General features: G+C 42.8%; 1 protein-coding gene across 22 annotated transcripts in view; it reads left to right on the top strand.

Moving 5' to 3' along the window:
* FHIT (fragile histidine triad diadenosine triphosphatase) overlaps positions 1-22,276 on the top strand; it is a 1,095,777-nt gene that overhangs the window by 848,209 nt on the left and 225,292 nt on the right. For all 22 annotated transcript variants that reach the window (XM_073350942.1, XM_073350957.1, XM_073350964.1 and 19 more), the window contains 2 exons: positions 15,576-15,721; positions 16,664-16,693. In XM_073350942.1, coding sequence (XP_073207043.1) covers positions 15,576-15,721; positions 16,664-16,693 — 176 coding nt within the window. The remainder of the gene's footprint in view (positions 1-15,575; positions 15,722-16,663; positions 16,694-22,276) is intronic.

The following is a 22,276-nucleotide window of genomic DNA, read 5'->3' as shown; positions in this document are numbered from 1 at the left end:
TCATCCATAAGGGATCATCAGAGACAGGAGTGCAGATTAACAAACACTGTCTTGTAAGATGTTAACAAAGCCTCATGAAATACATGAAGAAATATCAGAGTATTCGGTCTGTGTAGGTACCTGGTTTTTCTACTTCATCAAAATGAAGCTTTTGGAAGCAAACTATTAAGGCAATATTAATAGAGATGGTATCAATCAAAGGTGATTTAAAATAGCTACAGGTATTGTAAAAAGGGAAGTAATGTTTCAGTTTTGTTTGTAAAAGACCAAAAAGATGTGGGATCTCTTGTTCTTCTTAAACATCAAGTAATTTGTAGAACTAAATTGTTAGTGCATTGCTCCCTCATTAGAGGTACATGTGTCTTACTGTCTGGATGTCACTACCTAGAAAATATTTCATTTTTGTCTGTATAAAGCTTTGGTTGAAGCTCAGATTGAAAAACCAAAACAAACGCCAACATGCAGAGTGTGCCGTGTACCACAAATAAATAGGTTTAAACAGAATAAGGCCCATTCCAAGTCTAAAGTTTTTCAGATCGTGGGATTTTCTCCCCTTAGAATATTTCTCTGATAAAATCAAACATTTTCTCATTAAAATTCTATATCAGCACAGATTTTTACAGCAGCACACACAGAAATGCCTACACTTTTGCATGCTTAATGGACAGTTTAGATGTCGACCTGGTCATTTGTGTATGAATTTGCACTGAGTACATCAGCAAACCGAGGGTCTGATCCAAAACCCATGCCCCATTGACTTCCCTAGAGTTTGCAGTAAGCCCCAGATGTGCAATTCTAATAATTTGGGCTTCAAATTCCAAAGTCAAATAAAGTGAATTAAAACTGACTGCTTCTGTTTTTCAGCCCAAAATTTAATGCACATTTGTAGAGTGAAAACTTCCACCTGTTGTGTCATCATGTAAATGTCTGAATTATCTATCAACAGTTACAGCTCTGTGGTAGCTGAGATTAGATTTTCCCCCTACAGAACAAAACAGGAAATAACCATGTTGTATATTTAGGCAAATTATCTGTTTTTAATAGTGATCACTGTACTCTGCATGCGTGTTTCCAAATATCCATGCACATGTTGGGGATTTACACTCTCACGTGGCAAAATAAACTCAAATTCACATGTATCACTTGTTATATTTGGCATTACAGCAGTGCCTACATTCCCCAAGTAATATTAGTGTCCCATTGTGCCAGGTCTGGTCAATACACGTGCTGAGAGACAGCACTTGCCACAACTGGCTTAAAAGCTAAATAGACCATCGGTGGGAGAAAGGAAGGATTGCTAACCCTATTCCACAGACTGGATATGAGGCACTGATGAGTTAAGTGACTTGTCCAGGATCCAAATGGGGGTTGTGGGATAGCTATCCTTGTCTAAGTGTGAGAGTCCAGTTGCAGAGACCAAAGGATACCCTTGATGTTAGAAGATGGGGTTCTGTCCCATCCTGGGCAGAGCAGACAGTAGCTGGCTCACACAGCAAGCTGTCGTTGCTGTCTTACATGGGGTTTTAAATAAAAATGATGTAACTGTTAAATGCCAACGTTCCGCATCTTAAAAGAGAAAAATAACGCGGGGAGTCTGACTGGGAGAGCTGGGAACTGCACCCAGATCTCCTGAGTTCCATTCCAGGGCTTTAACCACTGTATGCATGGCTTTGATGGTTTGGAATTGATTGATCAATAAGTGGCATTCAGAAGCCTTTACCTGGATTTGTGCTGGAAATCACTTTAGATAAGCTATTACCAGCAGGACAGTGGGGTGGGAATAGGTATTGTTTCATATTCTCTGTGTATATATAAAGCCTGCTGCAGTTTCCACGATATGCATCTGAAGAAGTGAGCTGTAGCTCACGAAAGCTTATGCTCTAATAAATTGGTTAGTCTCTAAGGTGCCACAAGTCCTCCTTTTCTTTTTGCGAATACAGACTAACACGGCTGTTACTCTGAAAAAAGTTATGTGAGTATGGGAAGTCTTCCGGCAAATGTTCACTTTGAAACACTTCTCAATGACATTCGTTTGTAAATACTGGGTCTGTTTCACCACTGCTCTACTCCTATGGCATAGAACTGGAAATCAGTAGAGTAATAAAAGGGTGTGTATTTATAGTTTCTGGAAAGTTTAGCGATTCCTATTTTATTTAATAAATCAATACAAGTACACACAATATAGATGCATATGTGTTAAAGAGAAGAAATGGCTTTTGAGAGACCTCTACTGGATTTATATAGAGGACCATACAGTTGTAAGTTATAATAAAGTTTAACAAGCTGTCTTACTCCTTAGAACAAAGAAGTTAGTTTATTAAATTGCATGTATTCTTCTTTAATGGCATGGACTGACTCAGAAGAATTTGAAGGAAATATGTAGCTGCACACATCAAAGCTTAAAAATACAAAATTCCTTATTCAGTGGCAATTTACAATGAATAAAGAAATCATGAAATTATTGATTCCAGTGCTTAGAAAATGGAAATATGAAAGTTCAAATGTGTTCTACAGTAGAACGATCACTACAAAAATGTAAATGGTGTCTTGTTACATTTCTGAGAGGTGCAATGCACTTTTCTTCTTTTATGTGAAGTTGCCTTATCTAGTAAATTTAAATAAATCCACATTCTTTTGAGGAGTGATGCATGAACAATTTTGCAGGATTTAAAAATATGCCAGAAGAATGTGCTTAGACATTCTGAAGGATGATTTAGGCTTAGTTGATCCAAAAAGATCCCAATGCTCTTTACAGTCCCTCACTATTCAGGAAATAGTCACTTCACCCATCATTGAACAACTCTGGGGTGAAGCACATCAGCTTTTCAACAGCAGATAGCAATTCTATGCAATGGATTATGACAGGAAGTGAGGAATACTTTATCTAATTTTAAACTCGAGGGGAAATTCGAGGTAAATAGATTTGCCCAGATAAGAATTTGACCAAAAGATTGTTTTAAACTGTCCTACTCTTATGTAAAGTTGTGGGGTTTTTTAATGGCGACATTTCATAATGGATTCATTTTGGCATTTGCCTTTTTATATATACAAACTTCAATCATAGAAGATTAGGGTTGGAAGGGACCTCAGGAGGTCATCTAGTCCAACCCCCTGCTCAAAGAAGGACCAACCCCAACTAAATCATCCCAGCCAGTGCTTTGTCAAGTTGGGCCTTAAACACCTCTAAGGATGGAGATGCCACCACCTCCCTAGGGAACCTATTCCAGTGCTTCACCACCCTCCTAGTGAAATAGTGTTTCCTAATATCCAACCTAGACCTCCCCCACTGCAACTTGAGACCATTACTCCTTGTCCTGTCATCTGCCACCACTGAAAACAGCCGAGCTCCATCCTCTTTGGAACCCCCCTTCAGGAAGTTGAAGGCTGCTATCAAATCCCCCCTCACTCTTCTCTTCTGCAGACTAAATAAGCCCAGTTCCCTCTGCCTCTCCTCATAAGTCATGTGCCCCAGCCCCCTAATCATTTTCGTTGCTCTCAGCCAGACTCTCTCCAATTTGTCCACATCCTTTCTGTAGTGGGGGGCGCAAAACTGGATGCAATACCCCAGGTGTGGCCTCACCAGTGCCAAATAGAGGGGAATAATCACTTCCTTTGATCTGCTGGCAATGCTCCTACTAATACAGACCAAAATGCCATTAGCCTTCTTGGCAACAAGGGCACACTGCTGACTCATATCCAGCTTCTCGTTCACTGCAGGTCTTTTTCTGCAGAACTGCTGCCGAGCCATTCGGTCCCTAGCCTATAGTGGTGCATGGGATTCTTCCGTCCTCAGTGCAGGACTCTGCACTTGTCCTTGTTGAACCTCATCAGATTTCTTTTAGCCCAATCCTCCAATTTGTCTAGGTCACTCTGGACCCTATCCGTCCCCTCCAGCATATCTACCTCTCCCCCTGAGCTTAGTGTCATCCGCGAACTTGCTGAGTGTGCAATCCATCCCATCATCCAGATAATTAATTAAGATGTTGAACAAAACCGACCCCAGGACAGTCCCCTGGGGCACTCTGCTTGATACCTTGTCCTAATTACAATCTCATGTTCATTTAGCTCTGATTCACAATTTCCATCATTATTCTTTGTAGTTATCACAGAATTAGTTTTGGAATGATGGAAAGTTTCAGTGGAGATGCTCCAGTCTGTGAGTGTACCTTTGAATTATTTATCATTTACACAGGCAAAAATGGGGTTAAAATGTATTTTAGCTTGTAAAGAAGTCTCAATAACTCAATAAGGGGTGGGTGGAAGGGGAAAAGTCCCTTAATAGAATGTTATAGTTTATATTATTATATTAATTTCTGCTGTAGCAGCACCTCTGTGTCCCAGCTGAGTTCTGGGCCTCATTGAACAAACACATAATAGGGCTGGATAGAAAACCATTTTCCCATACTGTGAAAAATTGCGAGTTTTCAGAATTTGTTCTGTCACTAAGCAGGCCAAAGAGTCAAAATCACAAAAAATGTTGTGAACCCACAAACCAAGAAAAATTTCGATCAATCAGTATTTTGTTTCAATCATTTCAAAATGTTTTGATCGTGACTTTGACTTTTTTACCCTATATTTACTAAAATGTAAAAATAAAAAGTTGTTTTGACTCAAAAAATCCAAAGCTTTTCATTTAAAACTGTCCAAGCCCTACCCGGCTATTTCAAAACTTTTTTCCAAAAAAGCATCAAGTCAGGAGGTTCATGGAAACTGAACCTGTTTTGTGAACTGATTTGGTGCTGGCAAATTATCAATTTTTTCAGTGAAAAGACAGTTCAACAAAAAATGCCAAACAGCTCTAATATGAGACAGTCCCTGCTGCAAAGAGCTAATACAATCTAAGAGTAGCAGCCGTGTTATTCTGTATTGGCAAAAAGAAAAGGAGTACTTGTGGCACCTTAGAGACTAACCAATTTATTTGAGCATAAGCTTTCGTGAGCTACAGCTCACTTCATCAGATGCATGCCGTGGAAAATACAGTGGGGAGATTTATATACACAGAGAACGTGAAACAATGGGTGTTACCATACACACTGTAACAAGAGAGTGATCACTTAAGATGAGCTAATACCAGCTAATACCAGTGGCGGGGGGGAGGACCTTTTGTAGTGATAATCAAGGTGGGTCATTTCCAGCAGATGACAAGAATGTCTGAGGAACTGGGGGGGTGGGGGGGGGGGTGTTGAAATAAACATGGGGAAATAGTTTTACTTTGTGTAATGACCCATCCACTCCCAGTCTCTATGCAAGCCTAAGTTAATTATATCCAGTTTGCAAATTAATTCCAATTCAGCAGTCTCTCGTTGGAGTCTGTTTTTGAAGTTTTTTGTTGAAGAATTGTCACTTTTAGGCCTGTAATCGAGTGATCAGAGAGATTGAAGTGTTCTCCAACTGGTTTTTGAATGTTATAATTCTTGATGTCTGATTTGTGTCCATTTATTCTTTTATGTAGAGACTGTCCAGTTTGACCAATGTACATGGCAGAGGGGCATTGCTGGCACATGATGGCATATATCACATTGGTGGATGTGCAGGTGAACGAGCCTCTTGTGTGGACTGGTCCAGGCTGAGGTTGATGGTAGGACGGAAATTGTTGAAATCATGGTGGAATTCCTCAAGGGCTTCTTTGCCATGGGTCCAGATGATGAAGATGTCATCAATGCTGCGCAGTTGGAGAACACTTCAATCTCTCTGGTCACTCGATTAGAGACCTAAAAGTGACAATTCTTCAACAGAAAAACTTCAGAAACAGACTCCAATGAGAGACTGCTGAATTGGAATTAATTTGCAAACTGGATATAATTAACTTAGGCTTGAATAGAGACTGGGAGTGGATGGGTCATTACACAAAGTAAAGCTATTTCCCCCCACCCCCCTGTTCCTCAGACGTTCTTGTCAACTGCTGGAAATGGCCCACCTTGATTATCACTACAAAAGGTTCCCCCCCCCCCCCCCCGCTCTCCTGCTGGTAATAGCTCACCTTAAGTGATCACTCTCCTTACAGTGTGTATGGTAACACACATTGTTTCATGTTCTCTGTGTATATAAATCTCCCCACTGTATTTTCCACTGAATGCATCCGATGAAGTGAGCTGTAGCTCACGAAAGCTTATGCTCACAGAAATTGGTTAGTCTCTAAGGTGCCACAAGTACTCCTTTTCTTTTTGCGAATACAGTCTAAGTAGATGAGACTGGTAAAATGTGGGAGGGGAAGGGGAAGAACAGAAAGATGAAATGTCTTGCCTAAAACCAAGAGCTAGTCAGTGGCAGAGTGAAGACTAGAATGCAGGTCTCCTCTGTCACAGTCCAGTGCACCATCCACTACATCCGTCTCTACTTGTGCTTCGTGTTATAAAAACACAAACTGGCCCGAGCCAGTTTGAGCCTTTATTTTGCACAATGTAGCCGCGTGGCAAGTAATACATGTTACTCCATTGTTGTAGAAACTATGGTTAGTGCAGCAATTTATGTGTGAGACAAGCTAGCTAGCTGGGGACCAAACAACTGATCTGGGAAGTAAGGAGGTGTGTGAGGGAGAAAGTGGAAAAAACTCTAACAGAAGAAAATGGCAAGTAGCTTAATATAAGCAGCAGTTTTGCTAGAGGTAAGTGAAGGGAAATTTTTCATTTATGAATGGTTCATTGACCCATGATAACAAAGCAGTGCTGCAGAAGAAGGATAATGATCTATTTAAGTATCAGATGTCCTAAAGGCAAAGGCTTTCCTTCTTTCCTTTTGAAAAATGAACTCAGATTAAACAAATGTCCTTTTTCCTGTTTTACTGTTGACATGAATTTCCTTTTTATGAGTAAAATTAATTAGTTTTTCTATTCCTTTATTCCTGCTATGGAAATCAGGTCTGCATAGCAAGTTTCCAACTTTCCCCTTGGGCTCTAAGTTCAACCAATAGCGTCCTTTAGGAAGGTGCTTTGTACAGAACGCTTGGATGACTAGCAGATAAATTATTGGAGCTTTATTACGCCCTATAGCTGCATTAGCTCAAGGTAGTGATAGAGCATCTTAGAACCAAAAGCCCTCAAAACCAGACCATTTTTCTAATGTTCTCTGTTTTCTAATTCCAGCTAGCTAAACACGCATCACTACATATTTCTTCTGTTTCAAAATATTTTAACATGAGGAATTATAGTAAAAGAATTAGTGAATGTCTCTGCTATTCTGTTACATAACAGGTTTTCAAAAGTGCTTAGCACCCACAGTTGGCATGAGATTCCTCTTGTTCCTTTGAGAACAATAGGAGCTTCAAGGCGTGGAGCTCTTTTGAAAAAGCTAGTCCCAATTAGGCAGAGAACCGCTCCAATATTGTATCTGTCACCATTCTGATTCTGAAAAGTGATCAAAACAGAACCGCCAGGAAACTTCCATTTTCTCAAAGCAGAATTGCAAATGTATTTTCCTTTGATAAGTTTTGCGAATGAATTGTGTCCTTGTTTATGTAAGTAAACAATCCTTTGCACTTATCTGAAATGAGAGGTCGCTAATATCGCCTGGGGTTTTTGAAACTCAGCCTGACATAACCTTTGCGTGAACCTCTTAACTTCAGCATATCTGCAGGTTACGGCTGGAGTAGTATACAGTACGTTTATACAGTGATTATCTGTGTAACCCACCGATCAGGGGGTTAAATAAGGGAAGAAACAATGGGGAGGATACACATTTCTTGTTTTTGTTTGGAGACTCTGTGTGTCTACAGACTTCCCAGGGCTGGGTGAAGGGACTCTGCTAGATGGGCCAGAATCATCCAGAAATTGGGTGCGGTGGGCACTAGGTGTACTCATTAGCCATTTGAAGCTACTTATTAGGCGATTTCCATTGTGGGCAAGCAGCCTGGTGGGGGACACCCAGTGTCGCTTTCTAAGAGTGGAACTAATAGGAACTCAAGGGAAGGGAGCAGACTTTATAAATAGGAGGAGTGGGAGCCAGACTTGAGGACCCAGCTATAGAGCAGCAGAAGGGCCAGAAGGGTTAGTTGTAAGGACTGTGTTCCTGGGACTTTGCTGGTGTGTTGGACCTAGACTACAGGCTCATGGCGATCGGGTGAAGTCCCGGATGACTGGAAAAAGGCTATTGTAGTGCCCATCTTTAAAAAAGGGAAGAAGGAGGATCCTGGGAACTACAGGCCAGTCAGCCTCACCTCAGTCCCTGGAAAAAATCATGGAGCAGGTCCTCAAGGAATCAATTCTGAAGCACTTAGACGAGAAGAAAGTGATCAGGAACAGTCAGCATGGATTCACCAAGGGCAAGTCATGCCTGACTAATCTAATTGCCTTCTATGATGAGATAACTGGTTCTGTGGATGAAAGGAAAGCAGTGGATGTGTTGTTCCTTGACTTTAGCAAAGCTTTTGACACTGTCTCCCACAGTATTCTTGCCAGCAAGTTAAAGAAGTATGGGCTGGATGAATGGACTATAAGGTGGATAGAAAGCTGGCTAGATTGTCGGGCTCAGTGGGTAGTGATCAATGGCTCCATGTCTAGTTGGCAGCCGGTATCAAGTGGAGTGCCCCAAGGGTCGGTCCTCGAGCCGGTTTTGTTCAATATCTTCATAAATGATCTGGAGGATGGGGTGGATTGCACCCTCAGCAAGTTTGCAGATGACACTAAACTGGGAGGAGAGGTAGATACGCTGGAGGGTAGGGATAAGATAGAGGGACCTAGACAAATTGGAGGATTGGGCCAAAAGAAATCGGATGAGGTTCAACAAGGACAAGTGCAGAGTCCTGCACTTAGGACGGAAGAATCCAATGCACCGCTACAGACTAGGGACCGAATGGCTAGGCAGCAGTTCTGCAGAAAAGGACCTAGGGGTGACAGTGGACGAGAAGCTAGATATGAGTCAACAGTGTGCCCTTGTTGCCAAGAAGGCCAATGGCATTTTGGGGTGTATAAGTAGGGACATTGTCAGCAGATGGATGGATGTGATTGTTCCCCTCTTTTCGACACTGGTGAGGCCTCATCTGGAGTACTGTGTCCAGTTTTGGGCCCCATACTACAAGAAGGATGTGGAAAAATTGGAAAGAGTCCATCGGAGGGCAACAAAAATGATTAGGGGACTGGAACACATGAGTTATGAGGAGAGGCTGAGGGAACTGGGGATGTTTAGTCTACGGAAGAGAAGAATGAGGGGGGATTTGATAGCTGCTTTCAACTACCTGAAAGGGGGTTCCAAAGAGGATGGAGCTCAGCTGTTTTCAGTGGTAGCAGATGAAAGAACAATGGTCTCAAGTTGCAGTGGGGGAGATTTAGGTTGGATATTAGGAAAAACTTTTTCACTAGGAGGGTGGTGAAACACTGTAATGTTTCACTAGGGAGGTGGTGGAATCTCCTTCCTTAGAAGTTTTTAAGGTCAGGCTTGACAAAGCCCTGGCTGGGATGATTTAGTCGGGGATTGGTCCTGCTTTGAGCAGGGGTTGGACTAGATGACCTCCTGAGGTCCCTTCCAACCCCGATATTCTATGATTCTATGGCTCCCTCATGCCGCTGGAGAAGAATAGGAACAGCATTGCTGCAGGCTATGCAAATGTCAGACAAAAAGGGGGAATAACTACTATCTTGATGTCAGTATATTTCTTTCCCAAAAATCTATTACATTTGCAGGACTAAAATTACAGTAAACAGTATTACTGTATTACAATATCATCTAGCTTAATTTTCTCAAAATCATTCTTAGCGCTCTTGTTTTATTGCTGAACAAATAATTTGCTTACTTACCATACCGTATGTTCATCAGTGTTTACGTGGAGTTAAAGTTGCTATTTAAGGGGCTCATTCTGCAATCATACTAGTGTAAATCAGGAGCAACTCCACTGATATCCACAGCGTGACACCGATGTGGAACTCGTTGAGCGTCAAGCCTTAAGCCGATTGTACTCGCACTAAGAAACGCCTATGCTGTATAGTAAGTGTTTGCAGGATCCCAAATTAGGAATTATAGTACTGTTTAGATTGTATGTAGTGATAGGATAGATGGGGCAGTTGTGTTCTAAGCAAGACCTTTGTACATTGTCTCAATACCCTTTCATTGTTTACTTGATGGTACATTCCACTGACTAATGAAGTGCTCTGAGTGGAGGTAGAATAAGTGAAAGGTAGAATAAGTAAAAATGTGTTTCCAGCATTCTGGACCTCAGGCTTAAAAGGAAACAGCTCTAATTAACTAACTGTACTTACACAAATACATAATGTTAATAATAGATGAGCATTTCTAGTGCTTTGCAACGGAAATGTTGCTGAAGTAATGACCATGGTTTTATTGATATAGTTCCAGATTTTTAAACTTCAATGCCTAAAGTTAGGGGCTTTACACCCAAGAGTCTCAAAGCAGTTTTAGGTGCCCTGTTTGAAAGGCCATTTTGCTTGAGGACTCACCCTCTGAAAATCAGACCCCTTTAAGCTGTCTCAGGTTGGATGCCCTAATCACTTACCCTCCATCCATTTTTAGGCACCTAAGAAATGCAGCCTGATTTTCAGAAGTGCTACATGCCAACTGTGACCTAGGGACCAGTTGGTGTAAAAGGAGCAGAAGGCATAGGGTATGCATAGTGACGTACAGGGATCCCCTGGGTCAGATGTTGCAGTGTTTTCCCCAGGAATTGAAATGGGGGGAGGAGAGGGGTCTGAATTTATGGCGGGGTGGTGGTCAGGGCCAATGAGGGGTGAGACCGAGAGGGTGAAGGTGGGCTGTATGGCACCATAGTAAAACCTGAAAAATGTTTCATGACTATTTTATTAGATTTAACTCATGTTTTAAAATCATCACACAAATTAAAGTTGGCTACTCAAGCCTTCTATGAAGCACTACATCTATATCCTTCTTGGTTTCTTGTTATAATTTTCATAGAATCATAGAAGCATAGACTATCAGAGTTGGAAGGGACCTCTGGAGGTCATCTAGTCCAACCCCCTGCCCAGAGCAGGACCAATCCCAACTAAATCATCCCAGCCAGGGCTTTGTCAAGCCTGACCTTAAAAACTTCTAAGGAAGGGGATTCTACCACCTCCCTAGGTAACGCTTTCCAGTGTTTTACCACCCTCCTAGTGAAAAAGTTTTTCCTAATATCCAACCTAAATCTCCCCCACTGCAACTTGAGACGGTTACTCCTTGTCCTATCATCTGCTATCACTGAGAATAGTCTAGATCCATCCTCTTTGGATCCACCTTTCAGGTAGTTAAAAGCAGCTATCAAATTCCCCCTCATTCTTCTCTTCTGCAGACTAAACAATCCCAGTTCCCTCAGCCTCTCCTCATAACTCATCTGTTCCAGACCCCTAATCATTTTTTTTGCCCTTCGCTGGACTCTCTCCAATTTCTCCACATCCTTCTTGTAGTGTGGGGCCCAAAACTGGACACAGTACTCCAGATGAGGCCTCACCAATGTCGAATAGAGGGGAACGATCACGTCCCTCGATCTGCTGGCAATGCCCCTACTTATACAGCCCAAAATGCCATTGTCCTTCTTGGCAACAAGGGCACACTGCTGACTCATATCCAGCTTCTCGTCCATTGTCACCCATAGGTCCTTCTCTGCAGAACTGCTGCCGAGCCATTCAGTCCCTAGTCTGTAGCGGTGCATTGGATTTTTCAGTCCTAAGTGCAGGACTCTGCACTTGTCCTTGTTGAACCTCATCCGATTGCTTTTGGTCCAATCCTCCAATTTGTCTAAGTCCCTCTGTATCCTATCCCTACCCTCCAGCATATCTACCACTCCTCCCAGTTTAGTGTCATCTGTAAACTTGCTGAAGGTGCAATCCACACCATCCTCCAGATCATTAATGAAGATACTGAACAAAACCGGCCCCAGGACCGACCCTTGGGGCACTCCGCTAGATACCGGCTGCCAACTAGACATGGAGCCATTAATCACTACCCATTGGGCCCTACAATCTAGCCAACTTTCTACCCACCTTGTAGTGCATCCATCCAGCCCATACTTCTTTAACTTGCTGGCAAGAATACTGTGGGAGACCGTGTCAAAAGCTTTGCTGAAGTCGAGGAATAACACGTTCACTGCTTTCCCTTCATCCACAGAACCAGTTATCTCATCATAGAAAGCAATTAGATTAGTCAGGCATGACTTTCCCTTGGTGAATCCCTAGTAGGAAAAGTAATCCACGAGCCTCACTACTTAGATTCATCCCATCTTCATAGATACTTTCCAAAGCCAGTAATAATGGCTGGAGTAATTTTAAGACAACAGCCAAGGATCACTCTTGAGAAAGCCAGAGGGTTTTCCCAGGTTGGACTAATTTGAACTTCAGTCCCACTGTACCTTCTATATTTTCCAAGATATTCAGTCTTTTTGGACTCTTGCTGAAAAAAGAATATAATGAGCACATTAAATTTATAGCTTTTTAAAAAATGTCTTTTGAAGAGTCTGCAGCTCGTACTAGCGCTAGTTGGAGTAGATGGCCTCTGCAGTGTGTATAGGAGAGATGAGGGTTAAACTTTTCTCTGAGCAAAGTTTGTGCTCCACCATGTCTTCCAGAGAAGTTTGCAGCTCCATCAAATGCACACGCTGCCATCTGTTTGGGGTCCAATTGACAAGCATTTAACTCGTCTAAGATGTGGGTTGTCACAGATTTAGCTGAAGTGTCTATTACTTGAACATCTAGAAATGCATCTACTGGCCTACCACTGACCTCAAGATAACGTACACAATGACTTAATACTTGATGCCCATTTGCACTGGTGCATTCATCAGCCATGTATGCAAATTTTTTGAATGTGGGGAGAGAGTTCTTCACTTTTCAACTGTTGAATCTTTCACTGTTGCACCAGATGCGTCTAGCCAGTCAGTTGAGTTTCTTGCAGCAAGACAGTGAGCATTTTCTGGTCTTGTTCGGAACCAGTGTTCAACTTCAGGATGAACAAGTGACAATGCACTTAACATTGGCCTCCAGTTTGTAGCGTGTGGTATCTCTTGCTTAAATAGAAAGTAGGATGCTACAGCCATGTTTGTTCGCATGAACTGTGTTGTGTCTCCAGCATTCTTAACAACCTCATTAACACTCACCGGTGTTGTCCGTGGTCAGTGGAGACTCAGAGTTCTGAGGTGCTTTCGCATGAGTTCACCTCCCAGGTGGGGGGCAAGGCGGCACCTTGCTCGTTCCTCCAGCTGCTCACTGTTCGCTCTGGCCACTGTTGTTCGTTGTGCCACCGTTCACTCCATTGCTCTGTTGCCAATGGCCCTGCGCCGTCACCTTCTGCTGCCACCTGCCACTGTGACCTCTGCGAGTTGGTCTGTTGAGATTCCACCAGTGGGGGAACTTCGCTGCTAGTGCAGACTGGGCCGTCTCTTCCACAGAAACGCTGTCCCACAGCAGGTCTAAGCACTTAGACCTGGTTATCGGTGATTTCAGCTGTAATGGTCACCTAACAAACCAAAAGACTATCTATGGCAGGGGTGGGCAAACTTTTTGGCCCGAGGGCCACATATGGGTATGGAAATTGTATGGTGGGCCATGAATGCTTACAAAATTGAGGGTTGGGGTGCAGGAGGGAGTGAGGGCTCTGGCTGGGGGTACGGGCTCTGGGGTGGGACCAGAAATTAGGAGTTCAGGGTGTGGGAGGCGGGGTCTGGGCTGGGGTAGGGGGTTGTGGTGCAGGTGAGAGGTAAGGGCTCTGGGGTGCAGGAGGGTGGGACCGAGGGGTTCAGAGGGCGGGAGGGGGAATCAGGGCTGGGGCAGGAGGTTGGGGTGCAGGAGGGGGTCAGGGGTGCAGGCTCTGGGTGGCACTTACTTCAAGCAGCTCCTGGAAGCAGTGGCATGTCCCCCCTCCGGCTCTTATGCAGAGGCATAGCCAGGGGGCTCTGCACACTGCCCCACCTGCAGGCACCACCCCTGCACCTCCGATTGGCCCTGTTTTCTGGTCAGTGGGAGCTGTGGGGGCAGCACTTGTGGCGGGGGGCAGTGTGCAGAGCACCCTGGCTGTCCCTACACGTAGGAGGTGGACGGGGGACATACCGCTGCTTCTGGAAGCTGTACGGAGCAAGCCCCCAACCCCACTCCCCAACAGGAGCTCGAGGGCTGGATTAAAATGTTTGAAGGGCTAGTTTGCCCGCCCCTTATCTATGGAGCCTAATCAGCTCTGTCTTTAAACAGTGGCGAGGGGCAGGTCAAATAGTATGTGTCTCAGGCAGACCATCGAGCAAAACACCTGTCCCCACCCTCTCTCTTGATGCCCTCAATCAGCACAGGCTAAGTACAGTTCTACTGCCCTTTACTCCTGCAGTAAGAACAACAGCATTTCATTACGCCCCTCCCCCACGCCCCTGCATTCAAGTGATTTGTAACCCAACCCCAGCCAAAATCTATCACTTGGGCAACACAGCTCTGTTTGCTGGATACCTAGGTAGATTAGGTGTGAATGTAAATACAATTTGGTCCTGAAACCTTTCTCCCCAGCCCCCAGCTCATCACTAGCTGTCATTTAGACTTTGCTTAGGTATCATCATTTGAAATTATTAGGTTGGCCAACATCAGTGAAATGAATGCACTGACATTGTCATAAAAAAACAACAACTGTATAAGGAAGCTAGTCTATGTTCATACTTTTCAAATCTGTTATACTTTTTTCAGATTTTATTATACACTTTATATGCGTTTAAAGTGTGTGTTAATGTTTCAATTCCAGTTCAGATTTCCAAATAATCACTAAATTGGCAACACTGCATGTAACTAGTTCACAAAACTGTGGGGGGGGGGGCGGGGGTGTAGGGGAATTTCAGGGGGGTGTAAGGAAATCCCTGGATATCTGCATGATGGTTCACCAAAGGATGGCATGTGAGGTCTCTACCAAGAGCCAGTAGCTCACTGGTCATCATAATCATTGCAGGCCCAGCTCAGTGAGTTCTGGACACAGCAACAGTCTCTGTCCCTCTATCCGGTGAAGCCCCCAACAGCCTTTGAGGCTCCCTGCTTGGTCAAAGTCCCAGAAGGTTCTCAGCAGCAGCTTCTTGCTTCCTACAAGGAGTTGAGCAGCATCTCCTTATAAGTACGGAGTTCCAGCAAGCAATCTCAGCTCCTCTCTAAAAACAGAGCCCACAGCATGCTCTCCTTGCATTCCCTCGAAGAGGAAGTCTCTCTCTCTCTCTCGCGCTCTCTCTCTCTCTCTCTCTCTCTTCGCCAAGGCATCATGGGAGTTGTAGTCAGGGTCTTCCCAACTGGAACACACCGCATTCAGTTCAGAGGCCCCTCTTGTAAACGGTGCCTACAATCGCGATAGGCTCTGAGTGCTCAGGATACTTTCCTGAAGACATTGCAATATCTATTTCGGGGCCTAACCTTAGACACCTAGGTGTGAAAATGTTAGCCCAGATGTCATATGTGTGAGGAAATGGGGAAGGTTTCTGAAGAAGCCACAATACTATTGCTGTGTTTTCACCATAAAACCCTTTCCTCCATTGTTTTAGTGGTGATTCTCAAATCAAGGTGAGTTTAAAAGTAAAGGGGAAATTCCCTTCAAGATGATGACCTATTGTTATGGCAGGGGGGAAATGAACAAACTGTTGTTCTGGAATACCTGGACTTGCACTTATGCCTTAACGACTGCCACTTCAGATGTCCTTATTTGCCCACTCCGGCCGGTGGAGCGTTTCCGTGATCTGCGACCTGAAGAAGTGGTTGATTTATTTCAAACAACACAAATGGTTGGAAATGTGGTGGAGAAACATTTCTGTGGCACTTCTCTCACCATTTCGATTCAGGTTTGTAAACTGATTGGCTCCAAAGGCTTTGTTTCCTGTTCGTGTTTTATCGAGCTTTTTCCCCTGTCCCATAACCCGCTGACAAGAGGACATTCAAACCATAGGAGCAGTAAATACTTAACAAATATAAGGAAGTAAAGTTTTGCTTTACTCAGCATAGCGTAACCTGTGGTGTTCACGGCTGAAGGAGGTTAACAATCAAATACCATGTCTGGATTCAAAGAAGAGTCTGGATAATTAATGGCAGCTAAAATGGTGCCTTTCCCTGCGAACACCACCAGGTGTCGTGCTTACTACTATGAGAAGATCCATTGGTTTCCAGTAAGTACTAATCCTAGTAGAAAGTGTTTGCAGGGCACCGCTCTCAATGAGGGTATTCACAGCCCATGATTCGAGGAGTAAACTCATTGCCCGCAGGCCAGAATTTCTCCCCACAGACAAGGCGTTGGCTAGGTTCATTATATAGGTTTATTACCTGAAGTATTCTTTGAGGTGGCATACTGAACTAGATTGATCCAGTGGTCTTATACAAAATAACAAATCCTTTTGTTTAAACCAAGTCTGGAGGTTAACCCCTTTTTTGACATAACAAGAATTTAAATAAAGAGGCTGTGATTTAAAGCAGCGCTTACAGTTCTGTATTTTATGTCCATGAATAACAGAAACGTTATTGCTAGCAATTAAAAACTTGGATCTGAGATCATGAAAAATGACAATTGTGCCAGTATTTATTTCCTTTTCACGTATTATTTCTCCCTTAATCATGACCTGAAATGTAAAAGCATCTGGTCCCACATGCTTTGCGCTGAATAGGACCCAGGAGAATACTATAAATTAACACACAATGAAATTGGATTTAAATTATTAATGGATAATATTTCTGAATCCCCAGGAGATCCTTGTTAGCGCCACTTTTCTGATTCTTCTATTTTTTGCTTACAGGATGGTCCTGAAGCTGGGCAAACTGTGAAGGTGAGTGCTTATGCTTATTATGCAGGATACAAATTAACAAGAGACAATTATGAGAACTAATAAAAGATCAAAACTAGTCATCTGCAGAACATTGCTGTATCGTTTTGTTATCCTTGAGGTTAGAGAAATTCTGGGTCTGTTATGCCTGTCAATACTTGGATTGAGTTTGCATGGAACTGTGTTTACATTTCTCTTCTTTACTAGGCAAAAGTTTTCAGCTGTGAAAATACCATCTCTGTCCTTCTTACAGAGAGAGGCTCTCAGATCATGATTGGCTGTACCTTGTTTATTTCACATGCATAGTAAGCTATAGGGGGAAAGCAACTTTTGTTGTTGTTTAGACAGTGAAAATATTGCCTTTTCCTTCATAATTTCTTTGCCTTTCCTATTTATTACTGAATGAATTGAGGCTGATGAAAGGAACAGTTAAACTGAACTACATTAGAAAAGCATACTTCTTTTTATCCATGCTTTCTTTCTCCACGTTCTCATCACATTCTTGTTAGCAAAGTTCAAATCTAAAGGAGCCAATGAAGCTTAAAAATAGTTTTTAAGCCATGCTAGTGCAAAAAAAAAATCTATTATATTCTCCATTCAAGTAATAAAATAGATAAAATCCAAGATGGTTCTCTGGCCATGTTTCACTCCCCCATCATGCAAATGCAAACACAGATGTAGTTAGATTATCTGCCTGAGCATTAAATAAGGGCTATTTTTTATACTTGGAATCAAAGGAAAATCAAAATATGGTTATGGTTGAGCACTCTGTAAAATCAGATTATATGTCTTGAAGAAGCTGTTTAGGTTGATTAAGATAACTCTAACAACCAAATGATGGCAAACAGAAACAATTCACTTAATTCCAATCTGGCTTGTTGACCTTACCATTGATATTGCTTTTATTGCTTGCTGTGAATATCTAACCGAGAGCAGGGGAGTGGAAGAAGAAAATCTCCAGACTGCTGGGAAGCTTACGGGATGCATAGCACTGAAACACAATTTACTGCAGTGCTGCAACAAAACAGATTCTGTCGCTCCAGAGCTAGGCTGCTGGATTGCACTGGGAACGGGATGTTGATGGGTGAAAATGATTATTTTCAACCTAGTTTTCTTTAAAAAAAAAATGAAGGCTTTGACATTAAAACCCAACATGATTTTGGAAGCAAGACACAATATTTCTTTCTGTTACCAAGATCATATTATCTTTCCCATGAGAGGCTCCCAAGAAGCTGCTGTGAAAAAAACATTAGTGCTAATGATCAAAATTAGAAGTGAAAAATGTGATTGAGGACAGTGACTAGTATATGTTTAGGCTTTAAAAGATGCAAGAGAAAAGGCAGGTAAATATTCCTCATTTTCTGTTTTTACAAAACGTACTGTGCATGTGTCCAGCCAACGAATTGTGAAAATATGTGGGCACATGGAATGCCCCTGTCCCACCCGTCTAACAAGTGTAATGAGAGGGTAATGACCCCCTGCCCAGCCCCTGGACTCAAAGAGTGTGTGTTTTCAGAAATAGGAAGTTAGCAGGTTGCATTTTTGCACTTTTCTGCATCATTGGACAAAGCTATAGTTTATTGCCATTGTTTTGATGATATCTCTCACCTGAAAATGCAAACAATGATTGTGCTCAGAGACTTAGGAACCTTCAGAACTGACCTCAGATTACTGTGATCTGAATCTTGTTTAAGGAAAATAGTGAAGTGGGGATGGGTAATTTAATAGCTATGTTCCTCCCAGGTGGCTGGGGATCATGAAGTCTGAAGTCACTTACTTGATACATGAATAATTTACACATCTTACATCAAATATGTAGTGTGTTGGTTATTTATATATAAGAGATGCACAGTTATATATTCCCATACAGAAAATGTTATTAACTCACCTCCAGGATGTCAAATTCATTCTGTGGAAGGGACTGCATTTCATTGTTAATTAGGGACAGTGGACAAGAGCATATATTTAGCATTATCCTCCCTCAACAGACATCTGCTGCTCAGGTCAGTAAGGCTATGTCTGTGCTGCAGAGTCAACTCGGGTCTGAGCAGCCAGATTACCCTTCCCCAGTGTGAGCAGCCATGCTGCAAACAAAGCCCTACTTTACCGGGTGTGTCCCCCAGTGCTGCCATCTGGGGCCAATCCGCTGGCTCTTAGTGCAGCAATAAGCTACACCGTCCTCTGATTCTTTCCTCGGGAATTGTGGGAGAACTTGTCTGCCTTTCTGGGCACATGGGGGGAATTGTGGGAAAGCACTGGAGGATTAGCTGCACTCACTTGGTTTGCCCTGCATCCCCGCTGCAAAGTGTATGGGGGAGAGAAGTTGTCAGCCGTTGTGAAAGCAGCACTTGGGCATCACCCTGTAACCCCGGGCAAGCCAGCTAACCTGGATTGAAAACACCACCAAACTTGGGCAGGTGTTTTTTGTGTTAGGAGAACACCTGGGTAACAGCTAGGGCTAACTCTGCAGGGAAGGCATACCCTAAGAGGCTCGCAAAAGATCTAGTGGGCTGGAGCTCCAGAATAATTCCTCACAACAGCACTAACACTAAAAAAAGCACAGCCACCAGAAGTCCTATAATAACGTTTCTACCCGGTGCAGTACCAGCCGGCTATAATCATGATGCTCATCCCCACCATCACACTAAGGCTCCAAACCTGCAAACACTCAAACTACTCACAGACCTAAAATTAAGTATCTGCACAAATGTTTGCCAGATCGGGGCCTATAGCCTACCTACTTTTAACAACATTGTCACCCGCAATGAACACTTGAGAAGACTGCGAGTTGCAGTTCAATCAGATTAAACAGTAGCCTATGTTGTAGAGTTTGCTTCAGTGCATGAGTGAGTCAGTCTGAAAAATTAGCAATTTGTTTGCTACTGAGGTCTGCAAAAGAAGGTAAGAAACAGCAAGAATCTTTTTTATCAGGGGGCTGTTTTAAAATGCTTACAACTCATAAACTAATGAGCCGAGTTATGTAAATTCTTTCTTGTGCTCCAAGAGGATGTACTATAATTTTGGAGAAGCTAGGCTGTCTTTTTGTGCATAAGAAAGAAGTCAAATCCTATTTTAAGTATAAATCACAGCTTATCCTTCACTATGGAACCAGCTCTAATTATAAATGTTCTGTGTGTACATTACACTGTATATATAACAGATATATTGATTGCCAATGAGATGATTCTTTTGGTTTTAGTGTATCTATTGATGTCAGCTGTGATTCTGTGGTGTTTACATGAGGTGTTTAGGTTTTACCCAGAAATCCTATATAGTTTTTTGCAGTGCCAATCCAGAGCCTAGTGCTAGGTAGCCAATGCCATGATATCAAATGACCAGCTGGATTGGCCTTTATGCTGTCCTGCTTACACTGTTTCTGGATTTCTCTTTTCTACTGGGATACTTGAATGGTGGCTTGTTGCAGAGTAGAACCAAGATCTTCAAATAGTCCACGTAGGGGTTTTGTAGCAGCTAATGCGGGTGATTAGAGCCATATCTGTTGTGTTCCATTCAATTTAATACTGCCTTTCGTGATCATGAGTGTCTAGCACCTAAGCTCAAATGACCAGCGTCGAGACTCAGACAGGGTGAGTACCCCCACTCCCTTATACAGAGCATGCAGTTGCAAGTTCTAGGCAGCTTCATGGTGCTTCTTCTAAATGTGCACGTGTGTGTGTGTGTGTGTGTGAGAGAGAGAGAGAGAGAGAGAGATCTTCCCACACAGCAGTGAGTCCATCCCAGATGAATGATCTTCACTTGCTCAGGGGTCTTCTGCTCCCTCCCCACCCTGGCTGTCAGGCAACAGGACTCAACACATCTGCCTGGACAGGAAATCCTGCAGAGTCCTAAAGTGCAGAGTAAAAGGGAGCAGTGTGTTGTTTGAGGACCTCTGACACAGATTCTTTGCAGGGCCTGGGAATTGTTCACATTCCCCTGGACTCCTCTTCTACCCCCAACTTGGGCTCCAGAACGGGCCTGGAAATGGAGGGACAATTCTACAGGGATGGCTGATGCCTCCCTCCCCCACTTCCAAGCAGGCTTGTGGGAAATCTGCAGGTGGGAGATAAAATTTGCTCTCAAGTCTGGGGAAATGATTTGATTGTGCATCCAGGAGGTGGGTTCTGCCCATTCCCCACTCATATGTGAAAGAAGCAGATGCTGCCGTTCACAATTATGCACGTACATTTGTATCCTTTCTGTTTTATTCTGGTGAGGTTTTTCTACTGTGCCTGTCATTGTGGTGTCCAGTTGCCTTCCAGTAGTGCCTTAATGGACATGACTCACATGCAGTTCTTTCCTTGTTTCTCTCTTCCTCTCCACAGGGGGAAAATTGCTTGTAGATTCTCATGTAAAGAATTTTTACTTCTTCAGTCTGTGCTCAGTTTTCTCTAGTGCAGGCCAGGTCCTTGCATTGCCCCTTGCATTTGGAATGGAAGGTGGTGAGCTTTGTGGTGGTTCAGTCTGTGTGCACCTGGACCATCCAAATCTGGGTACAGAAAAATCAGCTTAGTGGCTTAACACAGGGCTTTTAAATGTATGTCAAGTGAGCAGCGTTTGAAAATCTACCCTTGTGTAATTTACAGCCTTCTTTGTAAGACCACGTCAATAAATGTGTATCCTGCCGTTGTGGGCATAGAGCTTATTAGGGAATGTACCCTAAGCCTGGCCTTTTATGTGGGATTGCAACCATCTGAGAAACGCCATGCATTCTGTACTCTTGAAAGGCTACACAAATCAAGCTGGCAGGGGCATGATGCAGCTAATTTGTCTGTAGAGACAAGATAATATTGCACAGCAAGTGACTGTTGCACAAACACCTATTAACACACATCTCATTCTGCAACAGTGTCAAAATCTCAGTCCTCTCAGCACCGCCTACGATATTCACGACTGCCAGCTCGCCAGTTTCAGGTTCACATAAAGAAATAAGAAAGCCAGGCTGATGTTGGCAGTGTGAGTATGTATGCAGAAATTTATTTTGTGTGTCACATATTCCACTAATTATTTTACACTGAGAAGATTGCTTCTCCATTATTTTTTGATGTGCATGTTTTTCTTTCACAGATGCTTTTTTAATGCTGCACTAAATCAATCCACCTGGTTTGCATTCTTTAGGAATCTTAACTTGAAGTGAAAAGTGCAGCGTTTATTTAAGCCTACTGTAAACATTCTCATCCTATCTGCCTAGTGCGCTGGACTTGGGGTTTCACTATTCAAATTAATTACATCACATCACAAACTGATTGCATCAGGAGGATTAAAATTATTAACCACAACGCTTTGATATGGCAACAGAGTTTCTCTGCAGATTTGCAGATGTAAATCCTTGTTTAATAACACATTGAAAACAATATTTTGCTCTCTTAATAGAGAGCAACAGAAGGATGACTCAGAAGAAAAGTTCAAAAAGCAAAATATTGTACTTGTTTATAAACAAATTTAAAATTCCAAGTGAAAAAACAAGTAAGAAAAGCAAACAGTTTTTGAAATGTAGAAATGCACTATGAAACCTGAGAGCAAATGGTCTGTTTGCCTTTGCCTCTCTTGAAAGCTTGTAAGATGAGCAAAAATGGTTTGACAAAGTAG

This window comes from Lepidochelys kempii, chromosome 7 (assembly GCF_965140265.1).
Source record: "Lepidochelys kempii isolate rLepKem1 chromosome 7, rLepKem1.hap2, whole genome shotgun sequence".
Classification (NCBI taxonomy): Eukaryota; Metazoa; Chordata; order Testudines; family Cheloniidae; genus Lepidochelys; species Lepidochelys kempii.
Note: the sequence above shows the minus strand (reverse complement) of the source record. Positions and strands in the feature narration are given on the sequence as shown.